The 16,091-nt window shown below is 39.4% G+C and overlaps 1 protein-coding gene across 1 annotated transcript in view; it reads left to right on the top strand.

Moving 5' to 3' along the window:
* Nucleotides 1-14,895, top strand: part of pcloa (piccolo presynaptic cytomatrix protein a) — a 53,069-nt gene extending 38,174 nt beyond the window's left edge. The window contains exons 12-26 of the mRNA XM_062443813.1: nt 1,307-1,415; nt 1,897-1,961; nt 2,427-2,611; nt 2,985-3,035; nt 3,303-3,433; nt 5,190-5,216; nt 6,340-6,433; nt 7,395-7,466; nt 7,561-7,795; nt 9,835-10,014; nt 11,092-11,233; nt 11,407-11,468; nt 12,216-12,350; nt 13,912-14,057; nt 14,752-14,895. Coding sequence (XP_062299797.1) covers nt 1,307-1,415; nt 1,897-1,961; nt 2,427-2,611; nt 2,985-3,035; nt 3,303-3,433; nt 5,190-5,216; nt 6,340-6,433; nt 7,395-7,466; nt 7,561-7,795; nt 9,835-10,014; nt 11,092-11,233; nt 11,407-11,468; nt 12,216-12,350; nt 13,912-14,057; nt 14,752-14,895 — 1,778 coding nt within the window. The remainder of the gene's footprint in view (nt 1-1,306; nt 1,416-1,896; nt 1,962-2,426; nt 2,612-2,984; nt 3,036-3,302; nt 3,434-5,189; nt 5,217-6,339; nt 6,434-7,394; nt 7,467-7,560; nt 7,796-9,834; nt 10,015-11,091; nt 11,234-11,406; nt 11,469-12,215; nt 12,351-13,911; nt 14,058-14,751) is intronic.
* The last annotated feature ends 1,196 nt before the right edge of the window (nt 14,896-16,091 follow it).

The raw sequence follows: 16,091 nt of genomic DNA, 5'->3' as shown, positions 1-16,091 counted from the left end.
CACTTGAGGCAATTATGAGATTTCACACAGCTCCCTCTGGAAGCAGCTTTTTTCCCCACATATCTAGAAGTTTTCAATGTGTAAATTGGTAAATTACCCTTTAAGCTGTACTCTTCACTTCTTATTAGCTTTATCGTACTCATCATACTGCACTCTCATCCATCTTTTTCCAGTCCTTCTGCTCCAGTCTCATGTTTTTTCTCCAACCTCAAAAATAAGTGTATAGTATAGGTTAAAGTTGCTGATGATTGCTTCTCTTCAAGAGTCAAGATGCATCTGTGGTGTTGTTAGCTGCGAGGACAACTCAACCATGATAACACCCATAACCCTATCATCAACACTGAGCAGAATGGCTGCAAAGTACGTTGGTTCTGCCGGCGGGAACACAGCGTCTCACTCTCAGTGGTGTGAATCGGTGAAATGTTATCAGATTCAACATGCACAGAGGCGTAGTGTCACAGAGGGACAGAGACAGAGCGTCTATGAGTACATCCTTGTTTGTCTGATCGCTGAAATTCAAGTTTCACAAGCCATACACTGTGACCAATTTACTGAATAATATCAGGGTGAAACTACAGCAGCTTCCCTGTCACTCATACATGCAGCACGAGAGTATCGCCGCAAACAGAAGACCCTCCTGATGAGCTGTTTCAAACGGTGTAAGTCCTGCTAGTGTGCAGGGTTTGCTGTGGAGGATGCAGTGGGTTTGCTGTGCTGTGCTGTGTGGATTCATATAACTTTCACTGCTGAATTGAATATAAATAAATGGTCATTTCTTTCTATGGGTCATTCATCACGCTGTAGAAAATAGAAGCTGATTGGATTTTATATTCTTGCCAGACCATAATGCGTCATTTTGAAATGTTGTCTTGCAAATTATAGTTTTATAGCTAAAATAACACAAAGCCATTTTCAAGTTAATTTTTATCCCTTTTGAGACTGAGTGCTACATGAGCAGCTTTCTCACACAGCTGCTGTTTGGGCTGTCACCAGCATTTATAGACTTGAAGTCTGATGGACATTTTATTTCAGTCAGAGAATCAGAGCTTGTTTTCTCTCAAAAGATTAGTCACTGAATTCAAAGTATGGATTTAAGACTCTGACCTGGTGCCAGTCAACATCAATTCTTTTATGTTTTTAATTCATTGATCCTTTTGATCATTTGGAGAATTTCATACTTCAAGGCTTTGTTTGTGTTTGGTTAGAGATAAAATTGTTTGTACTCTACATGGGAATTCATGGATCCACAGACATCCTTCATTTTTTACTGTTTTCCTGGATGTGCTTGTCTCTCTTTTTTTTATAGGAATGCAAGTTCTGGAGTGGAATGGTGTTCTTCTGACGGGGAAAACCTACGAGGAAGTGCAAGGGCTCGTCGGACATTCATGTAGTGAGGCAGAAGTGTGTGTCAGACTGTGAGTACAGCCTTTGTCACTTTCAATCTTTCTCTCCTACACTTTTTTTTACATTCCTTGCTCATCCATCACTTCATTTGTCAGTGCAGTCATTGCTCTTTTCATATTTCCTGCTTCTCTGTGTCGTTAATGCCCCCACTCACACTTCTCTCATTTTATTCAGTAATTATCATGACTTCCAAAAGCTATTATTTCCCCCTAAATCATAAATTAATTTCTATAAAACTATAAAACAAAATATAGAGCCTGATTTCACATTTCAAATATTTAAAAATTCAGTCAAGATTGTTAGCTTTCCTGTTCTACGCTTACATACACACCAAAGTCTGATTGGGTTTATGCTTTAATAATTTAATTTAATTTAGTAATCAATTCTATTCTATCATCATCTATAATTTTCTAGTTTTCTAGTTCCTGCTTCTCTCTTTTTTCCTGTTTTAATTGTTAGAATGATATTACATTACTTCTTCTTGTCTCTCAGTGATCTCAACATGCTGGCTGAATCTGAAGGTTCCCAGCATCTGGATTTCCAGGAGCACAGCAAAGGTGAGCTACAATATTCCTATAACTCTAACATGCCTCCGCTACTACTTAATTCTTCTTCTCCATCTGAGTATTTCTCTAATTATCTTTCGTCTCTTGCAATTTTTAGACTCTCTTTTCAAATTGCCCTCATCTACAATTCTATCTTTTCTCAGGTTCAGCCATTCAATATTTATGGCCTGTGTCTTCTCTCCATGCATTGCACTATGAACATTACCTTGCTCTCAAAAGAGCTACCACACCAAAGAGAGTGGATACCCAACTAGAAATGTTCTGTTCATGATTTCTGTTGCTTTATTGTAGCTCAGAAGTTAAAGAAGCAAACTGGTGACCAGAAGGTTGTTGGTTTGAATCCCTGGATAGATTGTTCTTTTGGACAATAACAGGAGATTAACTAGTGTTATCTCTTAATGTATGAATCGTGTGTGGGTGCCTTTGCGTAACAATGCTCTGGTGTGACCCCTGTAGGTGACAGACCTCCCAGGTCTCCAGGTGTTGACCCCAAGCAGCTGGCGGCTGAGCTGCAGAAGGTGTCACAACAGCAGGCTCCTTCATCCACCTCTTCCTCCACCCTGCCTGCCACAACCTCAGCGACCTCCAGCCCTGGGCAGCCTGGGTCACCGTCTGTTGGCAGGAAACGCCACAGCAGCAAGGCGAGTACAGGGCAAATTACAATGAATCCATGATTGTAAATGCAACAGGTGCTCTCTGGTAAATCCTATATCTCCGGAGGACTAATGAAGATCACACTCTATTTACAAAACTTGAACAGAATTTGTAGATCATATTAATTTACAGTAGTGATTACAAAGATGATCAAAACACACCAGATAGCATTTCTTTCTTCTATCAACATAATATTTACCAAATATTCTTGTACAGTATTTTTGCATAAAGTACACATTTGTACTGTACGGTACAGTTCAGTACATTGTGTACAGTGTGAACACCCACCAGCAAACACACATTTTCCGCCTGCATATATTGGCTAGCATGCAGTAAACACATTGTTTTCATCTCTTACAGACTGCAGAGGGAATAAAGACCCTCTCCCATCCTATCTCTGGAGAGATACAGGTCTGTTAAAAGAAGGCATGAACTCTGCAATCTTTTAGCATAAATGTGGTTATGTTAGTTGCATGGGTATGAAATGTTTTCACTAGTATTACTGTTTCTTTTTGCATTTTGACATTAAATCAACTGAAAAGCAATAAAATACAAATTGAATCATCTAGCATATGTTCCTAAAACTGTCAATTTTCGCACAACAATCAATTTTCTTATATTGTTTCTCTCCCCAAATGCATTTGAATCCACTGTCATTCAATGTGCATCTTTTTGCAGCTTCAAATCCACTACGACAAGCAGCTGGGCAACTTGATCGTTCATGTCCTGCAGGCCAGAAACCTTGCCCCGCGGGACAACAATGGCTACTCTGACCCATTTGTTAAAGTGTATCTCCTACCAGGGAGAGGGTGAGTTAAGGGTGTGGAAATTGCACACACACCCCAAGTAGTTCAGAACAGGAAAAAGGTCAGTGTAGGAGAAATTATATAAAAATTAGTCAAATGTAACGTTGATTTTGTTGATTTAATACTGTAAGATAGAAGTGTATAAGACTGTTTTCATCATATACTGTCTCTTTCAGCTTGTTTCGGAGAAGGGATTTGAGTGATAAACATGCTTAGATATTCCCATTGGCATCCAGGCTATAAAGGCAGCCACTTTGTCAAGCTCAAACCTAATTTTCATTCATTTTAAAATCGATTTACAATTGATTTTGGCTTACCATGACATCTTTCAATGTGCAGCACATGCCCTTTCTTTGGTATCAGTTCCATAGCACCTACACACTGCACATCAAGTCTATCAAATGTTGTTTTATAATGTAGCTCCAGTGGCTTCATGTGAAATGAACACCCTGTTACAGGCCTCATCAGCCCCTTATCACTGCCAAGCGACACAAATATAATGTAAATGATATGAGGTTGATAGCGTACTTGTGTTGATGTTGCCCCTGTTGATGGGTGTTCTACTGTAGGTGTGCGCGCAGTCAAAATCAATAGCTCTCGTGTTTACTTGCAATACGATCCACACTCCCTCATAAGTCCAGAGCTCCATTCTCACTGTGACTGCGCTGTAATGTAATTGACTCTCCCACCTCCTCTACTGGATGAGGTCCCTTGAGAGAGTTTTTTTTTGTGTGTGTGCAGATATAAGCAATAAAATATGGCTCTGGGCTTGCAGATGTCACTCTCACAGACAGTTTGACACATGCAGATGCAAACACCACTGTAGACACGGTTAGGTTTATGCTAAAGGAAGAATGAGAGTTGCACCCACAAACCCTGCAGCCAACGGTGGTTACAGAAACATGCACACTTAAGCGCATGTGTGCACATATTCGTGTATATGCCACACGTGCATATACATGGGCACTCTCACAGCTATGAGAGCACCAACTGCAATCCATGCAGAGGCTTTTCAGTTGCATCAATGATCTCCTGGCAACCACATGGAGATCCTGCAGTGAAACAAGTTGTTGCAAATACTTGAATAATACACAGCAACCAGTAAAGGAGACAAGATTGTTTGAATATGGTGCAGGTATTTTATATTTACATGTAAATATGTAGAAGTAGAAAGTGCAAAATTGTATGTCTAGCATTGCTTCTTCTTTGCTTTGGAATATTTACCTCAATTAGCTGAGGGAAGTTATAATCCTTATGAGTTTCACATTTCAAAAATACAACTATCTACTAGCAGTAAAGTATTGATGATTTTCAACCTACATAAAAACAAAATATTTTCAGTTTATCAATGACTCAAGGATGAGTTTCCAGTCTTACTAACAACAACATTGAGGTGAAAATGATTTATAAATGCAATTAGCTGTTCACTCCTGCCCATGCGTGGCAAATCTCCACTACGGTTGCCAAATGATGCTTTCACCTGAAGCTCTCTCTGCACACATAAATTCAGTTCATGACACACTTAAGCACAAATTCAATCCACCGCTGCAATACACCACAACCCCCAATTCCTGCCCCTTCCTTAAGTACACACTTAATACTCCACGCTAAACCTGAATTGGTACCTACTGTACAGTAATCTCCCCTTCCTACATGCACAATCACAGTCCACACACACTCTTTGACCCCCCCCACCATCCCTCTGACTATTGTTTCTGTATGTTGTTCTCTATATTTAATGCATGCTGGACCCCCTCAGTCAGGTCATGGTTGTCCAGAACGCCAGGTATGTGACTTGCCCACTCTGATTATGACACTTTGGTCCTTTGGTTCTATTTTTGGTTGAAATTTGGTTGTCAGTTTGGTCATAGTAACAAAAATTCCAGCTTGTTTTCTAAATGATCGGAATCATATTGATACACTTCTCCTTTAGGCTTAGTGTCATTGCATTGCATTTTTAGGAATAAAATCACTAAATATTAATACTAATCTGCCCATCTATTAAACATAACAAATACATACCTATAATCCCTTGTGCTGACAATTAATATTTTCCCAGCTAACTGTTGTGTTATTCTGGTAGATGGCCCTTTTTTGTTCCTAACCATTGTAATTTGAACCTTAACGTTGCACCTGATACCCTTTAGTTTGTTCCTGTTTTGTGATTAAAATCCCTAAGTATCGCTTACATTGTGCCCCGACATCGTGCTGTACCCCCGATACCCTACCGCATTCAATACACACTTCTATTATTTTGCTCTGCAGTCCCTTTATTCATTTCATTATTTTCTAATATAGATCCACCTCGTCTTTAGCAAACTAACTCCTACACACTGACTCAAACCCTACACACTGCAAAAAACATCCATCTTAACAAGTCATTCAGTCTTTTGAGTCTGCTGTGATGTAAAATATTCTTTTCCTCAAGACAGGTGAAAACCAGTCAGTAAGTAGAGTTGAAATAGTTCACATCTTTTCTTTTGTAAATTGATAATTCAAATTAAGTTTGTTTTTTAATTCATTCATTGACAGAATTACTTACCTGACTGTATCCCAATCAAGATATTGCCACAAATAAGTCAAACTCTCTGCTCACTGGCATAACTTTTCACATGTTTTAGGACATTGAATTTTTATCAGACTAAATGATGGACATCAAAATGGACTTTTTTGCAGCGCACCCTGACATTGTCCCCTACCGTCCATGCACGTAGGCCCATACATCAATATCGTCACATTGTGCTAGCTTCAAAACAATGTGTATTACATTCATTCTTTTCCCTCTACTGTCACATTGTGGCCTGTTCCGATATATTTTGCTCAGTGCATTGTGGCGATATGCGGAAATGTCAGGCTTTTACATGTGCTGTAGGTGACACAGTATATCCTGTTGTAATGTGTTCCCCCAGTGCTGAAAACAAGAGGAGATCCAAACACGCGGGCAAGAGTCTCAACCCTGAGTGGAACCAGACTGTCATCTATAAGAATATCCACTTGGAACAGGTATTGTATGTGGTCTGAATACTCAGCCAACGTACTCACAGACATGCTGGTATTGCATGGCTCTAGGGATAGCGGTGTTGGTCTGTCGGTCTGGCTCACCACTTACGATCCAGACTGAAATTATGAGGTGGACTATTGTGACATTTTGTATTGACAATTATGGTTTCAAGAGAATGAATTCTGACTGACTTTTTTTGTTGTTAAATATCTCCACAACTATTTGGATGGTTTGCCATTAAATTGGGTACAGATATCTCTGAACAACTTTGGTGAGACTCTGACCTTTCCTCTAGCGCTGCCAGGAGTTCAAACTCTTTATTCATCTAAAATAAAATATAAATATAAAGTATATAAAGTAAAATATCTGAACATCAAATGAATGGATTGGTACAACATTTTAGTATAGACATTAATGTTCCCCTCTGGATGAATTTTTACTTGGGGATCCCTTAACTTTTCATTTAGCAGTGTCATATTTAAAAAGTTTGACAGTCTCCTTTTAAAAACCTGATACATACATTCTATAGCATTACAGCAAATATTCAATATATGAGGCAAAAACAAGAGAAACCCCAACTGTGGCAAATGTTCATGTTCATGTTAAAATGAATGAATACACAACACAACATATTGCCTTTCCTCTGCTTGGCATGCTGACTAGCTATGAAGCCATTATTTTCAGTAGAACAGATGGGCCATTGGGATTTAATTATATCATTTTAGATCCCATTTTATATGCTTTGGGCTTATATCAGTCACAGCAAATTTATGGACTTTGTTGTCTTTTCTGTTTGGGGTTTTAGTAGCCTAGACATGTAGCCTCTAAATGTCTCCCCTAACTTCAAGCCTAGATCATATTTCTTCCCCCTAAGGTTTATTTTACCATTTTGTTGTGAACTTAGCCAAGATAAAGTGCTACAACAATATATGAACTCTTTCTTTGTATGTGTGTGTGTTTCAGCTGAGGAAGAAGACCCTGGAGGTGAGCGTGTGGGACTATGACAAGTGCTCCTCAAATGATTTCTTAGGAGAGGTAAACTTATTTGACAGTATAATTTGACCTCATGGGTATATCGATACATTTAAGGCATATATACATTCATTAAACTGACTGTGTTTGTTCCCAGGTTCTTATTGACCTGTCTAACACCGCTCAACTGGACAATGTCCCACGGTGGCTCCCACTGAAGGAGCAGAGTGAGGGGGACCACCATCGGCGCCAGAGCCGACACAGTTCCTCTAAACCTTCCTCACAGCACTCCTCCCCTAAAACCACTGGCTCCTCTCATGATAACCAAGATTCCCCCAAATCATCTGTGATAAAGAGCCGAAGCCACGGGATCTTTCCAGATCCGGGAAAGGGTAGGACACAATAAATTCCCCTCGCCTGCTCGACTTTATCACCTTCATCCCCCTGACAAACCTTCTGTACGCTACTGCTTTTCTGCTTTTTCTGTTTTCCTCTCCTCTCCTCTGTTTTCTTTCATTCCGACTTCTCTAGCTTTTTGCTCTCTTCCTGTCACAGCTTCTCTCTTCTTTTTTTTGCCTCTATCTTTGTCTCGACTTCTGTCCACCTATTTTTCTCTCTCTCTGCATTCCTCTCTCATCAGCTTCTCCTTCTTCCCATTTTTGCTCACCCATTGTAGCTTCAGCTTCATGCTTTTTGCATCCTCATGGTCTGTTTTCTTGGTTGCCATGATGTCACCCAGCTCAGAGGCCTAGCCTTAGCTTCCCTCTATCTTTCTTCTAACACAGAGGGCAATATGGCCGTGGAAGGCTTTGAATGCTCCCCTAATTTAGAGAAAAACATCCGTCAAAATTTATAAAGATGCTACAATATCATAGATGTATAAGGCAGTTACCATGCTGCTAACTTTATGGAGTAACTCACTAACCAGCCACTAACAAAGGTATAGACTGCGGTAAGAGCCGTTAAGTTCACTAAAGTAAAAGATAGCTTTTTTGTTAATTTGGTAAATCTGGTTGTTTTAGACATGCAGGTGCCCACTATCGAGAAATCTCACAGTAGCCCTGGCACATCGAAGCCTTCCCCGTCCGAGGGCCAGAGCCAAAGCCACAGCCACGGACACAGCCAACACTCTCGCTCGCACGGCGCTTCACGCACCAGCAAAAGCGCTGCACGGCAACACCATCAGGACAGCAGCACTGGAAGCGGCGGAGGCGCTGTCATAGCAACGGGCGATGCCCCACAGCAGTCACAGCAGCAGCCGCCGCAACGCCTCCAACCAAGTAAACCAAGACGCAAATAAAGCCCACGCAGCATGGCCTCCTCGCACTCATCTGTTCAACCTTCTGTTGAGTTTTTTTCTTTTTGTTCCTTTAGTTTCTTTTTCTATTCTCAGTTTCTCTCACCCTTTCCACTCCCTGGTCCCCCCCCCCTGTAATCACAGTGTGTCAATCCTCACCGCTTCTCTTCTGTATGTACTCACAAGTGTGTGAACCAGCACCTCACCTGTACTGTACTGCAGTCGTCGACCTTTTTAAGTTTGACCACTTTTTAACCCAAAGAGGCATAGGGCATAATGCTTATTAAAGGCCACTTCTAATGACTTAAAAACATTTAACCATTAAAATGATTTTCTAACTATAATAACATCAAATAATAAATAACAGAAATAATTATTTGTACGTAAGTTGAAGTTTGTATGTATGTTTTGCTGCGTTTAATAGTAATTTAAACACATTAACTTTACTTAGGATGAATACAAGTATTAAAAAAGAAAATAAATAAATCCAAAAGACGAATAGCAGAGCTGCAGGACATATTTTGATGGAACAAATCAGCAAAATCTGTCAATTAAAGTGAGAGCTCTATGACGTCGCCAGCTTATTCAAATGACAAGACTGTCAAATTATAACTTTGAGTAGATTTCACCCAGAAAAGACACAAACAACATTTTGGATTGTTTAATCCAAGCAGTAAAGCAGAAGAAAGTTGCACTCCCAACCCCTCCCCAAGATATCATTAACTTCTTTTGATATTTTTCTTTTTTTGGAGTTCTTTTTTATTTCTATTTTGTTAACAAACAAAGACCAGCTTTTCTGAAGCTCCTCCTCTGAGATGGCTGTGCATGCAGTCCGCTAACCCCCCCTCCCACCCCCCTTTTTTGTTTGAACAACTACCGGACCCACAATGCACCTCAGTAGATGCTGCACACCCTGCCCCTTAGTGACATGCGGGAGGGCCGAATGTGCACTGCACACTGTGGCTGCATGTGATTCACAGTCAAGCTGGTTGCCATGGTGAAGATATACCGCTCTCTGAATCTCCATCTTGCTCCTCCCTCCTTCCATCTTGAACTTCGACCCATGACCTTTGTTTCCTGGCGTTGACCCCCTTTGACATCTGTACCTGCGCCTGCGTAAACAAACACATCCAGGCCGCCTCTCACTGAGGCACCAGAGACACAGCGTAGTAGGTGTGCTCACCATTCAGAGAGCCCAGTCTGACTGGCTGCCTGCCCTGCCATCGGTTGTGTCGGCCAAAGGGAGCAGAGCAGACGGCAGACACCTGACCCTCAGGAAAGCCGTGTCAGAAGAGAGGCCACAGAGCATCGGAGGTGAGAGTTTTCCCAAGAGTCCCCTCTCTCGTGTGACTGAAGCACAGATGGAGCAAGGAGAGAGAAAGAGAGAGTGAAAGAAAGAGAGGATGCAATACTACTAACGCACACCTGCAGAAAGAGAGAGGGGAGTCTTACAAGCTAATAAAAGAGACAGGAAGACAGAGAGAAAGTTGCACTCATCACCAGAGATCCATGCAGCGAGACACATTTCCTTTACAGCCATCAACACAGTTCACTAATACCAGGAATGTTTTTCAACTGTGATATGATCCACTGAGAGTAAATACTATACCACTGCCACATCTGCTGTGTCATGAGTCCCTCCATTGGTTCACTGAACTGGTATTAGTGAGCTTTTTCTATCCCTCAGTGACATTGTGTTGAGTGGCTTGGGAGAAAAATGTGTCGGCATGGATCCTGTTCGCACCACATTCACTCTTGTCACGTCATTCATACTCTATCACACCGCCTGATCAGTTTAAAAACATTTAAGCATAAACATGCATTCCTTAAAGAATTACATCTAAAATGTGTCACATATAAACAGGTTTTATTTAAACATTTACAAAAGAAGGTACATTCATAAAAATCCTTAACATTTTTTAGTGTTGAAATAATAATGTTTTTAAACTAAATATGCTGAGATTGAGATTTAAGATTTCTATAAATATAACATATAGATGACTAACAATGTCTACGTGCCTCTTGTTTGGTCTTATGTTTGCATAAACATATATATGTAATATTTCTCTGGATTTATTTGTCTGTTTCATGTTAATGCTTTATATGTGAGTCCTGTCTTTGTCTGAAAGGAAGATTAGTAAACTGTTTGTCCATATGCTCCTTGCTAGTGTTTGTGTGCTATTCATTACAATCCAGTCTTGTGTGCTTTAAATAAGCTTCCCTTCTTCCTGTAACATAAAATATATTGAGTATTAAAGTTGATGATAGATTTTGCTTGCTGCAGGTATCAACTAATGCTTCTTGACTCTAGTTTCCTTCTTGGACTCGGCAGAGGTGCAATTTTTCTTCCTGTCTCTTTGTTGTGATGGGTGTGGTCCTATCTCTGCACAGCTCGGTCAAGCTACAGATCAGGTGATGCCCCCGTCACAGCAGCCTCACTGGACAGCGGCCTGAGTGGCAGCGCCTACAGCCTATTGGATGAGGAAGGAGAGACAAACGAGGTGGACAGTGCCATCTTCCAGGTGCCCCGATTGTGAGTCAGCTAATTCAGGAGACACCACTGAAAGAGCCTGTCAAGTTTCACATTTTGGATGCTTAACGATTACTTTAATTGTTCTCATCTCTGAAACATCTGCCTCCAATGAAGAAGATATACATCAAATATCTGTAGTTTTATTATGTATAATTTGATTCCCCTCTCTTTAGTGGAAAGATCCCAAATGGCACAGACGTGATGAAATCATCAATGGGACACGGTGACGCTGAAGGTTAGACATACTGTACATCTCTTTGTATTTGTACTATTCATAACTGTGTTAATGCATTGATGTAAAATATTGTGTATTTGCCTGATTTCATTGCGTCATTCAAATCACATATACCGACTAACAATTTACAGGTTATTTTCATCAGTCTATCTTTGTTGATTTTCCACATTTCCACTTGTGAAGTTGTGAGTCAAGTTAACATGACTCATGTGAAGGTGGAAAGAAGACCTTGACAGTAAAGAACATACTCAAGATTCGTCATTTCCCAATCACATTCACAACAAGCTGTAAGGCTGAGGGTTAATACACACACAGAGGTGAACAAATGAACACACTTTTTCACACAAAAAAAATCTTTTTGGTATCTGCTCACTGTTCTTCTCTCTCCTGGTAACATACACACACCCTTTCAGTTTGCCAGCCTCATGTTGACCCAGCTTTCACAACTGTCATCTCCATTCAGTTGCCAAGGCAACTAGAGGCCAGGCAGAGCTTTTCATAACTTCTCCCCATCCTTGTTAAACAAACAAATGTGATTGCTCGCAAGCCATGTTTTAGAGACTCACGCTAAAAATACACTCATGTCCAGTAGAGGGCAGTCATATAGACAGAGAAGAAACCTCATTTTTAACAGGGGCTGAGAAGAACAGAGAAAATTGATAGAATAAGGATTGAATAGCAACCTCAAACCCATAGTAAGTGGATATTTAACTATATCTGACTGACTAAATGTGCGTCTATATTTAGGTAAGTCCCAGGTAATGGGGGAGATAAAGATCGCTCTGAAGAAGGAGATGAAGACGGAGGGTGAGCACCTGGTCCTCGAGATTCTTCAATGTCGCAATATCACCTACAAGTTCAAGAGTCCAGACCACCTGCCTGGTAATGGAAAGTAACTTATCTTTTCTGTAACAGCACACATGCACAGTTCCATGAATGCTTGAAAAATCAGGTAACACTTTATTTTACAGGTGCCTTAATTTTATACCAATTTTATGGAAATCTTCAGGTATTTAATGGTTAATCTCCAGCACATTTTACAGAGGGGGTGGTGCAAATTGTAAGAAGAAACTTACTTAAAAAAAGAAATTTGGTTTAGTTGGGAAATTCCCACTCAGGTTCATACATCACTTTGAATTTGCTAAAATTCAGTGTGTAGTTTGGTATGGTAAAATATATTATTGGGGGGGGGAGGGGTTCCCAATAATTTTGTAAAAGTAACTGCTGTGTAGCTGTTAATTCTTAGCACATTTCCACATAAGGGCTTGAAATTTGATAGTATGATCGAAAATGTTTTTGAGAAACAACCTAATATTATAATTCCACACAAAAATACAAACTGACAACTAAGTATTTTCTGTCAGCTTAATTTGACAGTTTGATTTGAGTTTTCTTTTCTTTCTTTTTTTTCTCGAATTTTATTGAATAAACTGCTATCTCACTTGTTTTGGTCTGAGATGCTGGTGCTATAGTGTGACTCCTAGTGGCTGAATATCATGTATTGCATCTTTAAATGCTAAGTATTTAAAGGATGTTACATCAAATAAAAAATGATGTTACATCATAAATAGCATTTTAATGTTACCTACAAACAGCCATACATTTATATTGGTTACATGTTAACCTGATGTTTGGAACACTGGACAAAAATGTCTCTGATGTGCACAATGAAATCAGATTGATAAAACACAGATTGTGGGTGCCCATCTTGCCTCCTCTTGTGTTATTTACATCCTAATACCCAAGCTGTCTGCTGCTTGTTTGAAATTGCATTTTCCACCAGATGGGATCTGCACATAAAGGTTTATTTCCACTGACAGTATATGGCTGCTCTAAAGACAGTGACTCATAGCATAGACACACAGATGCACATAGACATAGTAATAATACAGTTGTATTGGGTGATTGGTGTTTCTTCCTGCCTTGTATGTGGTTATTACTTACGTTCTTGTTGCCCTCTAGTGGTAGGCTAGAGGAAGTTTTGAAACTCCACCCACCTTCAATAATCACCAAAACCCATCTTCAACAGTTTATGAAAATATACAGTTGATTAACTGTTTCATTGCAGTTATTTTCACTTCAAAGGCACAACTGAAAATTAGATCACAAGTTTCCCTCTCTGGTGTGTTTTTATAAAAAGATATATTGAACAACAAGGTCTGCATATAATATGGCTACAGAGTGTACTTTCATATTATTTTTTTATCACACAAAGTGGTTTTGGTTTTTATTACTGTGGTTGTATTCTTTCATTAAAAACATAACATGATGATAACAGTATACTGTACACAAAACATGGCAGATTTTACAGGGTAGAGTTACAAATGTACACCAACAACATACAAAGTCAAAAAATTGTATGGAACAGAAGCAATCAGTTATGCATAAAAAAACAGGGATATAGGATGAAAACAATTTCATGGATGTGTGTTCTTGCCCACAGATCTTTATGTGAAGCTTTATGTGGTGAACATCGCAACCCAGAAAAGGATTATCAAGAAAAAGACCAGAGTATGTCGTCATGACCGTGAACCATCTTTCAATGAAACCTTCCGCTTCTGCATGAACCCAACTGGACACTCTTTACAGGTACTCTCCCTCCCACCTCCACCCCTCCATTAAAAGACCTAAATGATGAAATGAAACATTTAAGATGTTCCATAAAGGAATTTACAGAAGTTTACATCCTTCCTTTGCAGGCCTTCACTCATTATGTTGGTCCATAATAAGTGAAGGCCTGCCTTAACGTTTTTATTTGTCTTATTGGTACATTTAGTGATGTGGTGTCCAATGAAATTTGCCAGCTGCTAGGAGTATGGCAGGAGAGACAGTTAATTAAATCAATTAGGGCTGCAACTCACAATCATTTAGATTATTGATTAATCTGCTGATTTATATCTAAATTAATTTAATAATTGTTTTGTGTATAAAATGACTAAAATTGTAAAAAAGGTCTGTATAAGTTCTTGGCGATGTATTCATATGTCTGGTTTTGTTCAAACAACAGTCAAAATCCAAAGATATTCCATTTACTATCATGTGTGATGAAGGAAATCTTCACATTTGAGAAGCTGAAACTAGCATATGTTCTGCATTTTTGTTTAAAAAACTACTAAAGTGATTATTTGATTGTTAAAATAGTTGGTGTGTCTGGTGATCTTATCTCACAAAGTGACTGATCATATTCTTCATCCAGTTTTATATTTGATCATTCATGCTCCAGTCTCTTGTAAACATGGTGGATTCAGTTATATGACACACTGTTTCATTCTTCCCACATCAGTTGTTCCTGGTGTCCAACGGGGGAAAGTTTGTAAAGAAGACGTTGATCGGTGAGGCCTATGTGTGGCTGGACAAAGTCGACCTACGCAAGCGAGTGGTGAGCTGGCACAAGCTGCTCGCCAGCACCGCTCAGATCCACTCATAAAAAGACACTAAACCTTAGGGGCACAGGAGAGATTCTGATCCACTCTTGTGGGATGGGGATAAAGGGTGGTTTGGGTACTGGGGGTAGCGAAATATCTCTTTCTTCAGTCTTTGTTTCAGGGCTCGAAAAGCTTGAGTTTTGGTAGAGAGGCAGAAGAATAATGATTATCTGAAGTGATTTCTGTCATGCGGCACATGTGGAGGAAGTAGTTGTGTGTTTACAGGAAATGAACACATGTTTACAGGATGTACAGTGTAGTGTAGCCAGGGCTGAGGAGAACGCAAGTGCGGAGATCAGAGGTCAAGTGCGGAATCAACCAGGTATTACACACTTTCATTAACGAAACACACACACACACACACACACACACACACACACACAACACACACACACGATTATTTACAACAATTTTGCACACACTCATTCACACAGAAGAGAACATTTTAATAGATACAGGGAATGGACACACATGTAGATTTATTTATTTAGATGTTTTATCCATGAAAGATTCTTTAATGGACTCTCCTCATCGCTTTATTATGATCCGCAGAGTTTTATTGATTTACAAAGCATTTTGGGAATGAAATATTGAAGACTCCGCTACGGAGACCTCTTATTTATTTTTGTATTATGATATTAGCGTAGAGTTCTATCATTTGTCTTCTCCTCAATTATTTAAGTCTTAACCTATCCTGGGAAGCATAGTATATTTTATAACACACTACCTAGCATTCCAGTTCAAGAGAGAAAAAAAAATCTCCGCAGGCATGTTTTTGAATTTATTAACAAAAACATCTATGTGTTCACTTTGGACCCCATCTTCTCTCTCCCTAAGTGCGTTCTATCAAATGATGATCATTGTTTGATTGTTGTCAAAGAGTTAATATATATCAAATTGGACACTATATATTGTGCGCATGAGTCTATCTATTTGGTATGCAGTGCCACATGTTCTGCACAAAAAAAACCTCTAAGGTTCAATTTGTATATAGTGAAGTAAAATGTTATAGCTGGAAATTAATTATATCATATATAGATAGATATATAGATATCTTTATCACAGACAATCGAGTCTTGATGATTGTGACATAGAAGTTTTATTTATCCACGATGCCCCTTAGAATGTGAGATATGAGATTTTCACCTTTTTGTTTTTCTTAATACATTGTGAAATCCAAGCACATTACCAGTCTGCT

Source organism: Scomber scombrus, chromosome 22 (assembly GCF_963691925.1).
Source record: "Scomber scombrus chromosome 22, fScoSco1.1, whole genome shotgun sequence".
In the NCBI taxonomy this organism is placed as follows: Eukaryota; Metazoa; Chordata; class Actinopteri; order Scombriformes; family Scombridae; genus Scomber; species Scomber scombrus.
Note: the sequence above shows the minus strand (reverse complement) of the source record. Positions and strands in the feature narration are given on the sequence as shown.